Consider the following 18,859-nt stretch of genomic DNA (forward strand, 5'->3'; position numbering starts at 1 on the left):
TTATTTTGTTGGTTTTTTTTTTTTTTTTTTTTTTTTTTTTTTTTTTCATCTTATAAGTAAATATTTATGAGTAACATAACATAAACATTTTACAATAATCCTTATAGTAATGTAATAAAGTATTAATTTACAGAATTATTACATTTGTTTATTCGGGACTGAGAGAAAGGGAAGGAATGGATTCGTGAATATTACGTCTTCTTCTTCTCCTTGGCCCCTGATTTTGTGTTGTTAATTACTAGTCTATTAAGTGCATTAAGATTTGCTGACACTCCCATCTCAAGGCATAGTTTATAGTGCCAGTCGTATTTTACCAAGTTGATATTTTCCTGGCATGATGGGCAGATCTTTTTTAATTTCATTTGTGTTTTGCACAGAAGACTGTGCACCTCAAGATGGTAGTAATTTTACCTTTTTGTACCTTTTTGGTAGTAATTCGCCCCATACATTTTGAGTCTTTTGAGGGCCCTTTCCGTCAATTCTTCGTTACAGTATGTAGCGAAGCTTAGGTATAACTGTCTTCCATCGTCGCGTTTGACATCTAATGGGTAGTAGTTTAAATGGCTCAAAGGGCCAAAGGTCATTAACAACCGGGTGTATTCATCCGGATTCATAATGGCCGGTACCTTAGATACTACTTTTCGTGGAAGTGAGTCATTGTCTTTTGGATCGTTATTTACTTTGATCGTGTTTTTTGTTTTTGGATTTTTTGTGAATACATTTTTTGGCTGCTGAGTTATGCAATACACTACTATCTGGCGCATGTTTTCTGCCCACTCAGCGGATCCATACGTTATATGAACGGGAACAATATCTTCTCGTGTTTGTTTTTTGGTTGAAAAATGAATATCTTCTATTGGATATTTGTTTTCGAAAAATTCAATAATATAATTTGTGTTAATAGGTTTTTTTTAAACGACGCTTATTTTAGTCCCGGTACGATTTACTCTTACAAATCTTAATATTGGACTAAGCTTTTCTTCATTAATTTTTTTAAAGGTTTTGACTTCCGTCGTTGATTCTACATTCTTAGCTGGTGCTTCGATGTTTCGTGAAGATGATTTGTCTTCTATTTCTATAGTCGTTGTATCATTTAAGGTTGCTGCAGCAACTGCTGCATCACATAGTTGGTAATATTCGACCTCGTAGCTGGTGTATGGGGCCGAACATGGCTGTTCTTCTAATGATAACATCGGACCAAATTTGTTAAGCGATGTTTCCAATTGGCACTTGTCAATTGATTCTTCGGTCATTATGTTTAACCAACGTCCATTTTACGATATATGGTGGACCTTGACTTGTCTTTTATTTGGCAAGGGGACAGGTGCCGTTGACTTTGCCCAATTCCTCTCGTCCGATACATTCGACAATGAGTCGAATAGCTCCTGTAGCGTTGGCGCTGCATTTAGGTTATCAGCCGCTAACGCTGCCTCCCGTGGTGAAAGGAATGCCACTTCGTAACTTAAGTACCCCATAGCACAGGGTTCCCGTTCGATGGACCTCACTATCCCGAAGTTTTCCAGAATTTTTTTTAGCATTAGCCTACTATAATCCCCCTGCAGCAGTATGCTAAGCTGGGATCCATCAGCCATTGCTTCTATGATGTTAGCGTTTTGTTTGTCCATTGTGTGTGTAATTCTGCAAGCGTAAATATGATGGATGTTGTGAGGATCCTCACTTGATACTGTACATGTATGAGTGTTCTTGTAGTGTACTTCGTGTTGTTATTGTTCGTAAGTGATGTATGGAATGCAGATATGAGAATAAAATTAGGTTTATGAAACTATTGGATAATGGGTAGGGAATACATGGATAGATACAATTATTACTTATCATGCTATGCCAAAATATTTGCGTATTTTTAATACAATTAAATAAGTAGTTTTAATACATGCTAAAGCTTAATATAACAAAAGAGGAGAAAAAAAAAATTTTGACAATAGAGTAACATGCAGCTAAAATAGAATACAACATGCGCTTTTAAATTTAAAGCTTAATTATTATTATTTTCATAATAATTATATTTATTTATAACTATATTTTTATATATACAATTTTTTTTATTTTATTTTTTTATTTTTTTTTATTATTATTATTAATTTTTTTTTTTTTTTTTTTTTTTTTTTTTATAACTAATAATAAACGTACTCCATATAAATCCTAAGGATAAAATAAAAAAATAAAGTGAAGTTAAGAAGAAGGAATACGTGAAAGAAAAAAAATGATTTTACAAAGCTTAAAGTTAAAATCTTAGAACTAAGTGATGTGTATTCGACGTAGAAGGTGGCTACTTGATTGGTAGGGTTCAATTATTGGGTTCATTTTCTGCTACTTTTGATCTTCTCTCGTAGATCAACGGTTTTGGTAAGGATTGACTTCGTTTCTGTAGTTTGTGTGCAGCGTTGTCTTCTGCATGTAATCACATGTCTGTGGTAGGTCATTAACTCAACTTGTTGTTGACATAATTGGTGAGTCAATTTTTGGTTCATTTTGTATTTTGTACTCTTTTTAATTGGTTCAGCGTATTTTGTGCGATATTCGGGTTCATCGTTCTGCAATGCTAAAATAGCGCTTTTAGGATCCATGTATTTTACATATCCTTGGGATAATCTTCCCCGCCGATCTCTAACGGCATAACAATATTCTAGGGTGTCAAATTGAGAGAAATGATTAAAGAAATCTCATTCCCTTTTCTTTTCTTCTATATCCCATGGCAGAAAACACATTAGTCTTTTTAGATCAATGTTTGGTGTATCATTGTCGTTTCTTGATGGTGTTGGTGAAGAGATCTTTTCTGCTTGACAAATAGTGGATTTCATCTTAAAAGGAGAAAGTGGTTGAACTTCTTCTCCTGTATTTAGTGTTTCATCAGTTACTTTAGTAAATGAATCACTATTGTATTTGGCGGTTACAGTTCGATGTTCATAACTACGTAAATCCGTAAGTATGTGCATTTCCTTAATATTTCCTTTATTTTCTAATTGTTCAATAACTTTATGTAAAGGTTGGTTTATGTTGACTCTAGTCTTTATTGTTATTTCATATTCGGGGTTCATTGTTCTACCTGGAAGGAAAATAGTATCAAATTACTATTGATTTATGAGTCCATTTCTAGTTTTTGGGGTGTATGGCGTGGGAGTATCAAACTCCGTGTCTTCATCATAGGTCTAGCTTTAGATGATTTAGGTATTTTTTGTTTTTCTTCAATTTCAACGTACAGTTCAGTTAGTTCGTGTTCATTTGGTTCTTGTTTTATGGTTACTCGGGGTTCTGCGTTCAGTGGGTTGATGGTACGTTTTATAAATTTTTCCGAGACACTACGTTTCATAATCTTCTTGAAACAGCCTCTTGCTTTGCTGATGATTATTGCTATTATAATCATAATAATAATAGCTTCAATGACATTTCGTATTAAAGAAAAAAGAGAAGTTTGTTTTTCCTCCAACTTTTGGGTCCGTATTTTCACCATTTGATTTATTATATTTTGTACATTTAATTCTTCATCTGTCCATGCTTGTTCATTAAAGTTTAATTCTCGAATCGATTTTATAGCGTCATGGAAATTATCAGTGTCTTTTAAGGGTTCATGTAGTACTGTTAAGTTTAAGTTCACTTCTACCTGATAGATATATTGTATTTGAGTGATAATCTTATGTTCACTGGTTAAGGTTAATCTGTGAGTTTTTCCCGTACATCCATTATTTATTCGTAGAAGACCTATACCTTTTACTCTTTCTTGTTGATCCATTTTATTAGGACAGATAAAGTTCAATTGTTCTTCATTGGGTGTTGAGAATAACCATGAACTATCAGCTGGTAAATAAATCCATTGGCTTTCGGTTTTCGGCGTAAACATAATTTCACAGTATTTAAATACTTCTGGTCCAGGTCGTAATAACATAAAAATTTCACATTCGTTTATAGAATAGGGTTCCTTCAGCGGTTCCATAGCCGAGCATGTATAACCATATACCGTCTTATCGCATTGGTTAAATGTAACTTCGTTTAGTCGTAAAAACGAATTATGTTCTGCTGCTACTGCTAGGTACGGGTACGACGGTTTTATGTAGGCAGATCCATTTTGTCCAGATTGGGGTATCATGACTGGATGTAGTCTATAAAGATTGTAAGGGGTTCGATCTACGAGTGGCAAATGTAATATTACCATGGTTCTATTTTCTTGATGTACAACTTCTAATTTGCTTAGGGTACTTATTTTGCCAGCATAAAGGTTTTTTATTGGTGCCACAAATTCTAGATTTCCCGCAAGGTTCTTTACATCCCGGGCTACTGTTCTAAATATATTTGGAGAAAATAGCTTTGGATGTACTTGACCTCTTTGTAAATCATGCAAGATGTCAATCAGATCTTCATGGAAACGAATAATGTGATCTCGGGTAGCCTTAGTTCTTCTAAGGTATGCTGACAAATAAATCAGATATCTGACAAGAGTAAAATCCTGTCCTGAAGTCAATATATCAGCAACTTGTTTTAAAATATGCTCTTGGCATTTCGTGATATTGTATAGTTCTTTGAATGCGGCTGCAAAAATATGGCTATTTTGTTCGTACAATTTAATATATTCTTTTTTATTGGTATCCAAATTGTTGATGTTAGTGTTTATAACGTTAATATCATCTTCTGTGACTAAGCCGTAAAGTCCTTTAGCAATACTTCTAATAATTCCAAAAGGTATCAGTCTTTTTGCTCGTATGCTGGGGGGTGAAATAATGTTATCTCCTGCATGGATTCCCACAGTATTTATCATGTTCAATAGTGTTGCTTTGAGGTTTGTCAATCGCTTTATTTTTAAATTCAAGAGGTCCATTTCCATATAGTGAGTGCAATTAGAATACCCAAACTGTACAATACAATATCGAAAAGTTTCGTTTAATCCTTGAGTAGGTGTTTGTTCTAATATGAATTTATTAACATCCAGCCATATCACAATCTTCCAATCGGCTCTCTTAATTTTTGTTATACCGATTCGTTCGTAGTATATTCCAGGGTTTGTTTCAAGTGGTTCTATGCTATAGTTGCCATGATTAGCATAGTTTAAATCTGCGCGGCCTTCGAACGCTATTGTCATTAAGATGGCCAATATAATCTGCATCGTTGCGTTTTTTCTCTGGAAGACATGTAGAATATGTTTCTTACAAGATATTATTATCGGGGAACTAGCTTTAATTTATCTGTATGTTTGCGTATGGTTTCACCATTGGTTTTTTCAAGTAACACATTATTTCCCTCTAAAACTGTTCTAACCTTTAGGGGTTCATTATAAAAGCGATCAAATTTATGGTAACGCACTTCTTTCTTGACCCAAACGTAATCTCCTGGTTTAACATTTAGAGGCTTTAATTTTTTATCATATCTTGTTTTTGCTTGTTCTTTCATCTTTATTTGTTGATTTCCTGCCGCAATTTGTATTTCTTGAAGTCGCCTTATAAGATCTTGTAAATATAGTGGGTATGTTCGTAATCTTTCATCTTTAGGTATCTTCAAGGGCAACCTCGCTACTCTCCCAAATACTAGTTCATAAGGCGTAAAATTTGTAGCTGCATGTACACTCGTGTTATACGTGAAAGCTGCAAATTTTGCTAAGTTGTCCCAGTCATCATATGTTTCAGAGTAAGTTCGTATAAAGTCAGCTAGGGCAGCATGACTTCGCTCTTGTGATCCGTTTGTTTGAGGGTGGTATGCTGATGTAGTTAGATGATTGGTTTTGAGGGATCTTATGAGTTGTTCCAATAAATTAGACATAAATGTAGCATGTTTATCTGATAGAATTGCTCTAGGCGCACCATAAACTAATATTAGATTTTGTACGAGTGCATCGGCAAGAGTGCTTGATCTTAGGTCTGGTACAGGGACTAATATGATATATTCAGTCAAATTACACTGTATGGTCAGAAAATGGCAAAAACCATTTGGTGTTATTCTTAATTTACCAATGGTATCGATGGAAACCTTATCGAAAGCTTCAATAGGTGTATCTGTAAGTACCAAGGGTTCTCTTGTTTTTAGTCGTTCAATTTTTTTCTCTTAACACTTGCTGCATTTACGTACATAATTGAGAATATCATTTCTCATTCCGGGCCAATAAAACCGTTCTCTTATTTTCCGGTAAGTTTGGTTTATTCCCATATGTCCTTCAACAAGGCTGTCATGTAATGTTTGTATTATTTCATCACGTTCTTAGATTTTCAGAAAATCAATGTTACCGTAACAGACAGTCTTTTGTATGGGTGTTTTATCAAAAATTGTTAATAACGTTTCTGTTATCAATCTAGGTTCTAATTTGTCTGTAAGATCTCCCCTTCTTGAAATTTGGAAGGTTTTAAGATTTCGTCTCAATAATATTTTTTTAAGCGATTTAAAAGCTTTTGTAAGACTTTCTGAAGATACTAAATCAGTCGACGTTTCATTAATAACGATTGATAGTATATTATGTCCTCCATAAGGTGTTATTAAAATTTGGCCAACTCTTGGTTTCTTCGATTTCAAATAGCTAAAGTCCAGTGCACCTATCGATCTCAACAGCCTTAAGACAGATGTGACTGGTTGACATTCCTTGCTAATAAAATGAACTATATTGTCTCTTTTGTATGTAAGGCAATATCTGGTGGTAATGACATTGTTTACTAGCTTAGCTCCATTTTCGTTCTTATAATTATCAGTACTACTGCTACTATCACTAAGACTTACATACACTTTTCTGTGCTGTTGTTTGTATCGATTAATGGGTTGAAAAGAGTATAAGTCCGATAGTAACATGAAAGCAGGTGCAATAGTTCGATTCCTTGATTTATTTTCATTGCAGTTTATTTGTTTGTTGTTTTCATTTAAGTTAACCGGGGTTTCTTCTGTTATTTGCTGCAAGTCCGGCGCTTTAGATTGTCTGTTTTTTGCAGTAGCAAAAGTACTCGTTTGTGTCGGTGTGCTAGAACTTAAGGGTATATTTTTCTGAATACGTGGGGTAATTGATAATTTTCCACTTGTCCTATATTTTCTTAAAATTTCGTCTTCATCGAATAGGGGTTCAAGACCTGTTGTACGTCTTGATATATCCGCAATTCTTTCATCTAATACAGAATCATCAAAATTATCAGGATCGTAGGTGTCCATTTCGGTTAATATGTCTTGAATTTCGGGATCCGGTTTATCTCCATCAGAAAATCTAGTTACTGATAAAAAATCGGCCTGTTCGGGCTCGTCATCGTTGTTAGACTTTTCCAAATATTCTTGAAGGCTTTGGTTAAATCTCTTTGTTAACTCTTCTATTTCTTGATAAGTAACTTCATCAGTATTATTTGTCGTAGTTTTAGGTTGGTCTTCAAAAACGTCATCATTTGAACTTTTGCTAAGTGAAATTGGTGTAACGGAAATTTCAGTATTTGTCATGTCTGAGTCTGAATCAGTATCCGTATTTGAGTCTATTTCTGTTTCAGTCAGTTCTTGCCGTAATCCACTTCGTCTAGGGTCATATACTGGTATTTGAGTATCTTCTCTTGAAGATTCTTCAGTATCGCTTGGGTCATTTTCGGAGAACATACTTGTTCTTGACGATGCACCAAGTTTAATTATATCTCTTACTGGTAATTGTGTCATTTCCTCATTTTTTGAACTATCATGTTTTATTTCTGTAGTTTCTAAATTCGTATCGCTAGCGTGTGATGTTGAGGCTACTGATTCTGAAAAATTCACTTTTAATGAGCTAGAATCTTTTGATGTATTTTTAGTGACATTTCTTAATATATTCGGTTGAGATGTAGATGATTTCTGTGGCTGTGGAAATGTTTTTGTTCGGGTTCTTTGAGCAATCACACTATAATCTAATTTCGGCCGTTCTTTGTTTGTTTTTGAACCAAGGGGTCGTCCAGGGCCCTTGATCAACTTGGGTACATCTGGTTCTGATTTGGTCATGCTTCTTGGTTTTGTTACTCCTGTTATTTTTTCGAGATTGTTGGCAATGCCTTAGGTTTGATCGTCGTTAATTTGGGTGCTCTTACTATTCCTTTCCTCTGACTTTGTAATTCTGTTTTCTTCTTTTCCTCTATTTTCTTTCGACCCATCATCATAACTCTTAGTAATGGTAATCCATTGTTTATATTATTTTCTGCATAAAGAAATGGTCCTACTGGGTTTCTAAATAATGCATCAGCGTTGGTATTGAGTCTTCCTGGTTTGTATTTAAAAGTGCATTCATAGTTGGTGAATTTAAACATCCAGCGCATCAAACGCTGACCTGGGTCTTTTCTTGTATGCATCTAATTCAATGGCTCATAATCGGCTACGAGAACGAATTTATTTCCTAATAAATACGAACGAAAGTGATGCATTGCATATAGTGCGGCTAGAATTGTAAAATAGGCTCTTGGCAAAGGTGATCCTTTAGTATTTGAAAACTCTTTTTCTGAACTTCAGTCCATTCAAATTTTTCTCCCTTTTTTAATAAATCTGATAATGGTTTAGCTATTTTTGAAAAATCTTTAATAAAGCTTCTATAGTATCCTGCTAGTCCTAAAAATTGTCTAATATTTTTCATAGTTTTTGGTTGGGGAAGTTCTCTAACGGCTTGTATCTTTTTAGGGTCTGGTTCAATCCCTCGTTGACTCACTATATGCCCAAGAAATATTACGTCTTTTCGCAAAAATTCAACTTTATCTGGTTGGAGTTCCATGTTCGCTGATCTTAACCGATCGAAAAGTAACCTATTTTTACGCTCGTGATCTACTAGATCTTTTGCGTAAATAATAATATCATCTTAATACACTAGCATTTCAACATACAATAAGCCTCTCAATATGAGATCCATTAGTCGTTGGAACGTGGCAGGTGCGTTTTTCAGGCCTTCGGGCATTCGTCTATATTGGTAATGTCCATAGGGTGTCGTAAATGCTGTTTTATACTTATCATGTTCATCCATGGGAATTTGTTGGAATCCACTTGCCAAATTAAAAACTGAAAAATATACGGCTCCTCCCAACTGGTCCATAATATCTGCGATATTAGGCAATGGATATGCATCACCAATGGTCTTTTTATTAAGTTCTCGAAAATCAATTACCATCCTCCATCTTGGGTTTCCCTGGCTATCAGGTTTTTTAGGAACAATCCAAAGAGGTGAATTATACGGTGATGACGAAGGTTCAATTATTCCATCGTTAAGTTTCTTTGCTACGTGTTCCTCTAAAACTTTTCTATGTACTGGTGGGTGACGGTATTGTTTAGTGTTGATAGGGATGTTATTTTCCGTCAGGATTTCGTGTGCGATGAGGTTAGTACACGGTAAAATGTCTCCTGGTAACAAGAAGATTTCTGAGGATTCAGAAATCAATTGATATATTTGGTCTCGTTCTTCCAAGTTTAAATGACCGGTGCGCAAGGGTCCTTTTAGGTCGTTTATTCTATCTCGTTTATTTTTAACAATTGGTCTTTCATGTTCGCTGCTAGTATCGGGATCAAATTCAGGTGCAATGTATTCGAAAGGTAGGATTTCTCTTGGGTTTATTTCAATCGTAATATCATCCTTATTAGTATTTATTGCCATAATATTACATTGACCGTTCTCATTTTTTACTATTCCTTCTCCTAAATATATGTTATCACACCCTACATCTATTCGCGGTAAGTATCCTTCAGTTAAATTAGTATTAATTAAATTAATTCTTACTATTTGACGTGTTCGAGCCTTAATTGTATATTTAGTTGCTTTACTGGTGTTTTTTTGTTCCTCATTAGGGCAATGTTCTACACTAGGAGTATTTTTATTCTGTTCAATGGCATGGGGTTGGTCGACTAATTCATTATTTTCACTGTATATCCCACTTTTATCAGCTTTATTATCAGTGGCCTTCATAAGATTTTCACCTCTTTCTGATAAGATTAATTTATTAAACTCATCTCGAAAATGAAAATCAGCTTTTATGTCTCCAAATTTTTCGTACTTAGGTATATTTGACCTTTCGGGTGGGCCTACGATGTATTCGTCATAAAATTTCTGTTGATTAATATTATCCTTAAGGCATTCCGTCTCTTTGTTAGTATCAAGGGTTGTAGCTAAAATTTGATTTTCCTGTGCTTGTTTTTTGAGTTTTATGGTTTTTTGTTCTTTTTCATCTTTTTCCAATTGCTCTATTTCCTCAAGAGTTTTTAAAAAAGGGATGGGGTTCATTACGTCATCATCTAGTACTATAGCATCATGATAATATGATAATGTGGCTCGTCGTTCCTTACAAAAGTTTCGACCCAATAAACCGCCATCTTTAATCGGAAAATCGTTAGGGATCACATGAAAAATTTTAGGTTTTCCTTGTATGGTCATATACGTTGTTCCTTTAGTTAAAACTGGGTGAGGTGTGATTCCAGTAAGGTTAATAATTTCACTAGTCTCTACTCGTGAATATGGGTGCAACTGATCTAATTTAATCAGATTTGTGGCAGCGCCATTATCGAGCATGAGTGTTATAAAGTGATTTTTCTCTTCTGGGATTAATAACCTTATACTTGTAGGCTCGTCATCTACGCCAAGTCCCTGGCAGGTACCAATGTGGACGGTTTCAATTCTGTTGCTATTTTCATTACCTGCGCTGAAACATTCGGTGTAGGAGTTGAATTCTGTCTTTGGGGGCTCACCTCCGAACGACGATTGGGGTGAGCCGCCTGAGAGTTTAAATGATGTGGCAAACGATCGCCTCCTGGTTGGTATTGATTTTGAAAGTTCTAATTCTGATAGTTAGGATTAAAACTTTGTTGATTATAACTATTATAATTATTATTTCGGGAATACCTATTGTAATTCTGACCTCTGCCTCGGTATCCTTGATTATTACCAGGATTAAAATTAGCATTCCTTTGAGTGTAATAATCATAAGGATTTTCGTTATTATATCGTCCGAAATTATTCTGATAATAATTAGAGTTTCTCGATTGATTTTGAAAATTCCAATTTCTTCCCTGATTCTGATAATTTGTACAGTAATTCTGTCCATTATTTTGTTGTTAATATTGTCTATTATAATTTTGATAATTATTATACTGCCTATCAGCGTGATTATTCTCATTGTCGATCTGTTGTTCATTAACTTGTGCCACTTGATGTGATGAGAATGGCTGATCGGGATACCTATTCTGCTGTTTATATGAGTTGTTTAAATTATTTCTAAAGTTACTACGAGGTAGTCCTTGATATCGCGTATCCGGAATTATACCCGCTCTCATTCGGCTCTTTAATCTCAACGCGTAATCGAAGGCGTCTTCGAAATCTTGGCCACTTACGCTTATGCGTGCGGCACCTCGTAGATTTTGCAATACTGCTCTTTTATATAAATCTTTTTGATCATCTCTGACCCAGCTTTCTCCATTTCTAACATCTTGTATATAATCCTTCAGTGGAATATTTTTCCCATCGAATATAGGGATGGATTTAATTGCATGCTGAAATGAGAAGTTGGCATTGAGAGACTCCATCAGCGCTTCGGCTACTGTGATATCAGCATCATCGGTCCCATTGACCATTTTTTTAGTTGTATAATACTTTACGTGCGGTTTTTTCTTTCTCCTTTTTTTTATTTGTTTTTTTTTTTTAAACCTTATTTATTTTAATTTTTTTTTTTTCTTTATGTGTGTAATACTAACAAAAAAAAATTATACAACTATTTTGTTTTGTTTCTTTGTTTTGGAAAAATATTCTATCAAATCCTTGACATTTATTTATTTATTCGTGTGTGGATGTGTATGTGTTTAATGTGAGCATTTGCTTAACGCATGCAAGTGCAATCAGTTTGCTTTAATTTTTATAGGTATACGATAAGTGTACTATGTGGATGCCCAAAAACTAAAGTGAGAGAGTGTAATCGAGCACGCTTATATGATATTATCTGCTTTAAGCAAGGGAGTATATGGCGCAGGGATTTCTAATGTGGCATGTGTAGCTATACATACAAATTGCTACGAGAGCATCAGCTAGTGCGCGGTGTAATATTGAAGGGCTCTTTCTGTACGAGAAAATCCGACTTAACTTAACACTTTTTCCTCTTTAAGCAAGAATAGGCTCGACGCTCACGGTTTAAATACCGTGTTAATAATTTTTTTATATATTCGTATGTATATGAGTAATCTTCTGCCTATGCGTTTATATGTTCTTAAGTGCCTTTAAGAAAATCTTTTTTCGCGAAAGAAATTAATTCATCAAATTGTGTATTTAATCGAATTTCAAAATTATCGCATTTCCACTAAACATTAATTTCTGAATTATAAAAATTATTTTTCTAAAACTTACTTACTACTTGTTTTTCGATTTTTTTTTGTTTTTTGATAAATTACTGTTTCATGTATCACAGTTATAGTAATTTCGTAACTGATTATTAATAAAATCTAATTTTTTTTCTAGAACGTTTTTCTCTCTTACAAGCTCCTGTATAAACAATTTTCTACCACTTCTCTTACTTTTTTTGTTACTCGCAAAATTATTCGTTGGAGGTTTCATGAAATATTATTTTATAAGCAATCGTGGGTATATAAGTGAAATCATTAATTATATTAAATCTTTACTCCGTTTTTTTAAGAATTCTTCTTCTACTAACACTATTACGTGCAAATATGTCTGTGTGTTTGTATTTGTTGTTTTGATAGACTGCTTTAAGTAGCAGATCTAGGGTAAAAAGTGTCCGCTATTTCAGCAGGACTAATGGGGATGAACCGCTCTGGTGAGCAGATTCAGGGTAGAAAGAGAAAGACCGCTCTGGTTAGCAGATCTTGGGTATAGAATGTCCGCTATTTCAGCAGGACAAGAGGGATGAACCGCTCTGGTTAGCAGATGCAGGGTAGGAATAGTGTATTTGTTCTGTCTTGTAAGCGTGTAGTATAAGAGGTCACTATTTTATTATTTTTTTGTTATCATTTAAAACACATTATTTTATTATAACTTATTCATTTTTTGTTATTTTAACGACAGTTAACTCTAATTTATTTTTCCGTTTATTTATTGATGTAGTATTATATTTGTTATTTTCTTTTTTTACTTTATTTATTTATTTATTTTTTTTTTTTTTTTCAGTTCTAACGGAATATCGCATATACCATGCTATCCGCAAAAGCACAGCATATACGATTCCGCGCACAGTGTACTATATGGGGTATTACGCGTCATTCATTAACATACTTCATTTATGGTGTTTGGTGTTTCTTGAGAGAAAGATAGGAATAAGAGAATATATAATAAACAAACAAATAGCTAGAGACCATAAACCACGCTCTGCTACCAATTTTGTTAAATAACGTTTAATGTCATTTAAGTTTGTTTTCAGCTTCAAATCAAAAACTAAAAACTGTGGACTACAGTCTCACGCTCCTTCACAGGCTGCGGGACAGCAGATAGTCCAACTATTCGTTTGTTTAAGAAAAATTAAAAGGGAGGAAGAAGTAGAGTGTTGAATATAATATCCAGATTAACTTACCTTTCTTTCCGCTAATTATTGATTCTGATGGCCTGCACTTCCTCTTTCCGTCGATTTATAATTATTTATTTTTTTATTTATTTGTTATTTATTATTAATAATTTAAATTCCTTTATCAATTTGTTTTATATCACTTTATTTTATATTACTAGTATACATATAAAATAAAAGAGAAAAGGAAAAAATAGACGGAATGTCTTGGTAACCTTATAAATTTAATTATTACGTCTGCACTTGATGAGCGGCAGCGGGCTACTAACTAAAACGCTGCGCAAAGAAATGCACCTTGCACGAAGTTTTAGTTAAACTTCTTTGTCTTACTTGCTATGGGGCCGGTACTTGCTGACTTCATGTGTTTAGGCTTCATAGCTCGCTTCGGTTGTCACTTGACACTTCCAAGAGCCACGAAGTTCGCAGTCAGCTTTGTTAGGCGACGACTCTCGTTGAGTATGACTCTGTAAGGAGTCTTAAAATTGTAGCATTGGGAATGAAATATAACAGGATAAAATAAAATAAAAATAAAAATTTATTAATTTACGCAAGTCGTCACCTAACAACTAGTCTACATCTTCCTCCCTTCTTATGCGTCGACATCGCCTGATGAAATTTAATAATTTTCTATCCTTTTCCTCTTCTGTGTCTTAACCATTCGTAAATAAGCCGACGGTCGAGCCGGGATGTTGATCTACATATCAGCCAGCGTTCATGCAACCTGACTTGACAACAGCATGCTATACTTCTACCACCTTCTTTCTCTAACACTTACATACCCAGAGACGCCAAGCTGAAAAATAACGCGAACTATAATACAACCTAATCCCAATAAGCAAGCACTGGGACCAGTATCGTTACTATACTATATTCTTTAGCAAGTAAGCGTCACCCCAAAACCAAAACAACATATTATGTAAGGGAAGACGGAAAGCATATAGGAAATCTTTCCCTCTCCCTGCCATGAGATGATGCAGACTAATTCTGAGAACCTATGTGCGTCTCGTCGTCTCTGGCCGTAGTGGCAGTGATAAGGAGGCAAGACCTTCGGCTATATAAGCCCATGGCCTCCTGCACGAGCAGCTCAGTCTCAAAAAAATTCGCTCAATGGTCAGGCCAGCTTGGGTGTATACATAGAGGAGTAGCCAGACTAAACGCATACGACCTGGAGAACCCGGTCAATGCATTCAATGGTCAGTCCAGCTTTGTAAAATACCGAAAGCAGTAGCCAGACTAGAATACACGACCTGGAGAACCCGGTCAAAGTCTATTCGTGACCTGGAGAATCCGATCCGCAGTTTTGATTTCAATTATATCTGGCCACCCGGATCTTGCTTCGAAAGCCACTTGTACCCCCTTTTTTTTCTTTTAATAAAAGTAATTAATAATATTTTCTTCAAACTTAATTATTGTATATCCCCAATAGTGTACTCTTCGCGTAAAACCCACTATTGTGTGCCGTTTAATCCGGATATTAATAGCCAAGCAGGTGGTGAAAGAAAATTTTTAATTAAAAAATAACAAAAATCGAGTACCACTAAGTTGTGTGCCAGTTGGTGAAAATGCCGATGGCCATGCAACTAGCTAAAGAAAATTAAGTACCGCTTAGTTGTGTGCCGGTCGGTGTAAATGCCAATGGCCAAACAGCCAGTTCTGAGTTAGCCAACCCAATTTTCAAACTATATGTCGTGCGTCGCTAGCAAAATACTGGCAATCAACCACTATAGATCCCTAAAAAGGAACCAACTTACCAACTCCAACTAAATGGCCAGTTACGTGCCGTGGGTACAAATACCGATGGCCAAGTAGCTAGCTAACCCTTCTTTTATCATCTACCCTGTTCCTACCCTAGTGCCCCGTCCTCAATCCTTGCTGTCATGTCCCCAGGTTATTGAGTGAAAGCTTAGGCCTAAATACAAAACTTACTCTTTCGCCGTCTTCGACGTAACAGTAGTTTTTGCAAGTAACATAAAAACTTTTTTTTAAGATATTGCTAATTTTGATAGCTTATGGCACGTAAGAACTTGAAATGTATTTTCTGTTAAAATTGAGGATTAATTAGTGTAGTAGTTTTTAAAGTTATTTGCAAACATATAAGCAAATGCTGTCTCTTCATATAATAGTAAGGTAAAAGATAAAATTCACTATTTGCGCTAACGTTTCAAGAAATATTTAGTGACAATTTTGAATTTTTAAGACTATAACAAGCAAGATAGAATGAACTGCAGAGAATATAGAAATTTGGTATTCAATCAGGCTTCTAGTATAACAACAACGTAGCTGATACAAAGTCTACATAAAAAAAAAGAAGAAGAACTAGTAAGATAATGTCTGACATGCAATTTATTCGAAAAATTAAAAAAAAAATTTCATAGATGTTAAAATCTTTTTTTTATATGATTACGTCCAACATTCAAAGATATATTGTAGTATCAAGAGTACAAGACATCATATTTCTTATTTAAAAAAAAACGTAAAATGCATTGTAATAATGTAACATATTACTTAAATGTATTAAGTAGCCATCAAGGAGTAAAGTACAATGTTAGTCATACTTTAATACAGAAAGCATTTTATTTTAAGTTAAATAATATACTACAAACAAATAACAAAAATGTACTTACTGGATTCCTTAGCACCTCTTCTAAAAGCATCGTATAAAGTACGGGTGTCATCATAAATATAACTTACAAATTTACCCTGCCTGCTTTCGTTGTAGAATTTTGAGATGCGTATAACCTCAGAGCCCTAAAACATTTTTATAGTGAACAATATTCAGTTTTTTACTGTATGATTACTTGGAAGTATTGAACTCGATTTTAAAAGAATAAAAAGAATAACAATCATTGTGATAAAAAAGAGAAATTTTTATTAGTAAGTAAAATTTGCTAAGGTAATGAGTTTGTTCCAGATGAGTCTTATTCAAAAGAAGAATTTTTATTTTCCTAAATATTCCGTTAATAATACCATTATCTTATTATCATTAGTCTAGGCATAAGGATTATATAGACTGATCTCTTTAGAGAGACGAATTTATCAGCTTACTCGATAAAGTGGCTTCATTCTGACAACAGAGAAAATGGTGTACTAATTTTAACTTATTACAGTCTCAAAGTTTTAGCAGAGAAAGTACTGAAAACTTTCACTTGTAAATACGTTATGAAGAAAAAAACATTATAAAGAACGTGAATATAATATATCCACTCCTGAACTCTTAGAAAAGTACACAAACACCTTAATAAGTAATGTAGCAAGAACTATTTAACTTATCCAAAGACCTTACAGTACTTGGATAAAAATACAGCTTCACAAGTGTAGGAACTAACATTAGCTTACAAGATACAAGAAAACTTCGATGACATGGTAGATTCAAAATAAAAAGGTCATAAGATTCGAAGCAAAAATACGAAGATGCTAGACTAGGTAGCAGACTAAGTTAATAAGTCCTTAATTACATAACTGCAATATATGATGATATTGCGAAAGTTGTCAAAGGTGGTATGCAGGATGTTCGTGAGTAATAATAAAACAGAGAGATTGTAATGATGTCGAGTTTTCTGGATAGTCTAGAATACATAGAACCTGTATAAATTTTTTAAATACTTTTAACAGGTCTCTTTAAAAAAGTTAAAGAAATAAAAATCATGTTATTTATATAGGCTACAATGGAATATAACCTCTTTGTCTCGCTTTAATGGGCGAAAATTTTTGAAAAATGCATAAGAAAAAATCAACGTACGAATTAATCATTCCTTAATGCTTAAGTAAGCAAAATTTTTAGGCCTGTAATAGTGCATTGTAAACAATGTAAGCGTCAAACGTAAGAAAGATATTGAGTTTTTTTGGTGCAAGAGGAAGTGCGTGGTACAGGGAACCATGCTGCACAAGTAGGAGGGATGCCTTCTTCCTCGCCCCTTTGAATAATACTTTTATTTAAATAATACTTAACAAACTTTCTTAAGGTAATTTTGCAACTTCTTAATAAAACTTAAAGAAAAAAACTTAATATTTATGAGTACAGGCACTACACGGATTGGCAGCTTTGGGAACGTATGATAGTAGAATTTTGATAGCATGCTTAGAAGATAATAAAATATCATTGGTCAGATCAAAAGTAACCTCAATTTACCATTGCCAACTAGAAAGGGACAATATAAATTTGCTCTAAGGGTGAGCTAACTCAGAAAAATTTTTTATTTTTAAATTTTAAAGTTGCAACACTATAATTATAATTTTTATTAAACGAATGTAAAGAAAACAAAACCGTATATAAAACATCGTAAAAGTGAGAGAGAGGTCTGTAAACTAAACCTTATGAATTCCGTACCACATATTATGTAGCCATGCCAGCAAAGCAGTGCATGTTGCAGAGGTATTCATTAATAGAAACACTGACATATAAAATTGTTAGATTTATATTTGGTAGTAATGCTTATTTTAAGATTTGCATAGTTTACGATGGCTCTGTGAGCTTACGCAAACTTTTCATTGATGGCTTTCTGTGACATTTCTTTTTACAGTGTCTAAGAGCATAAGCACGTATGAAGTAGAGTCTTTTCCTTTTGTTTACATTTGTTTGATTTAATTTTCGTATGGATGCTCAAAGTTATTATAGAGAAATAAGAGACTTATAAATATATTTGTTTAAATAAACACGTGTGTTAAATTACAAATTAGATACTTTCCATGAACTTACCCAATCCTACTCACGCATACTCCTCACGGTATTAAAAAAACGTTTAGTCAGCTGGGCGTCAGAGAATCAGATATCATTTTTTAAGATAAAAAAAAAGTATTTACTATAGTTACTTTAACTTTTGTAGTTATTATTACCCCATAAAAAAACCGTTGAATAAAACAAAAATGTTGGGTAAGTTTGACGTGTTAAGTTTATATTTTGTAAGAAATTTCTGAACTCTTCGTACATTTATAATGAATAATATTTTTCAAAATTAATCTATAGCTTTGAATAGTACTGACATCAAAACACAAACAGGTCAAATTTTTTTTTGTGTCGTAATATATATTTTGTATCACACACATAGTACAAAACTATCTAGCATTTATACTCAAACAACATTAAACTTAGTAATATTGACTTAAAATTGGTATTGTGTATAAACCTTTTAATTAATGGATTAGAGTAATGCCTTAACATTTTGATATACTTCAAACATAGAGTGGCATTAATGTTTTGAAGATGAGGTTTGCACGAAGTACCAGTAAAAAAACAATATAATTTAGTCTGATTTCATTAAAATACGAGCACTAGACAGTTTTATACTACGAGTATAATACAAAATATATGTAACGCCAAAAAAAAACTTGACCGTTTTCTTATTTTGATTTAGAAACTTCTTAAGACTACAGATTTATTTGAAAAAATACTATTAGTTCTCAGTGAAAAA

The 18,859-nt window shown here is 33.8% G+C and overlaps 1 protein-coding gene across 3 annotated transcripts in view; it reads right to left on the reverse strand.

The window, feature by feature from the left end:
• LOC106641739 (long-chain-fatty-acid--CoA ligase 5) overlaps positions 1–18,859 on the reverse strand; it is a 705,145-nt gene that overhangs the window by 610,094 nt on the left and 76,192 nt on the right. For all 3 annotated transcript variants that reach the window (XM_089593848.1, XM_023391596.2, XM_089593847.1), the window contains exon 2: positions 16,076–16,199. In XM_089593848.1, the coding sequence (XP_089449974.1) occupies positions 16,076–16,199 (124 nt within the window). The remainder of the gene's footprint in view (positions 1–16,075; positions 16,200–18,859) is intronic.

This window comes from Copidosoma floridanum, unplaced genomic scaffold (assembly GCF_036245765.1).
Source record: "Copidosoma floridanum isolate Cflo_tuat_1 unplaced genomic scaffold, Cflo_Japanese_pri ptg000020l, whole genome shotgun sequence".
In the NCBI taxonomy this organism is placed as follows: Eukaryota; Metazoa; Arthropoda; class Insecta; order Hymenoptera; family Encyrtidae; genus Copidosoma; species Copidosoma floridanum.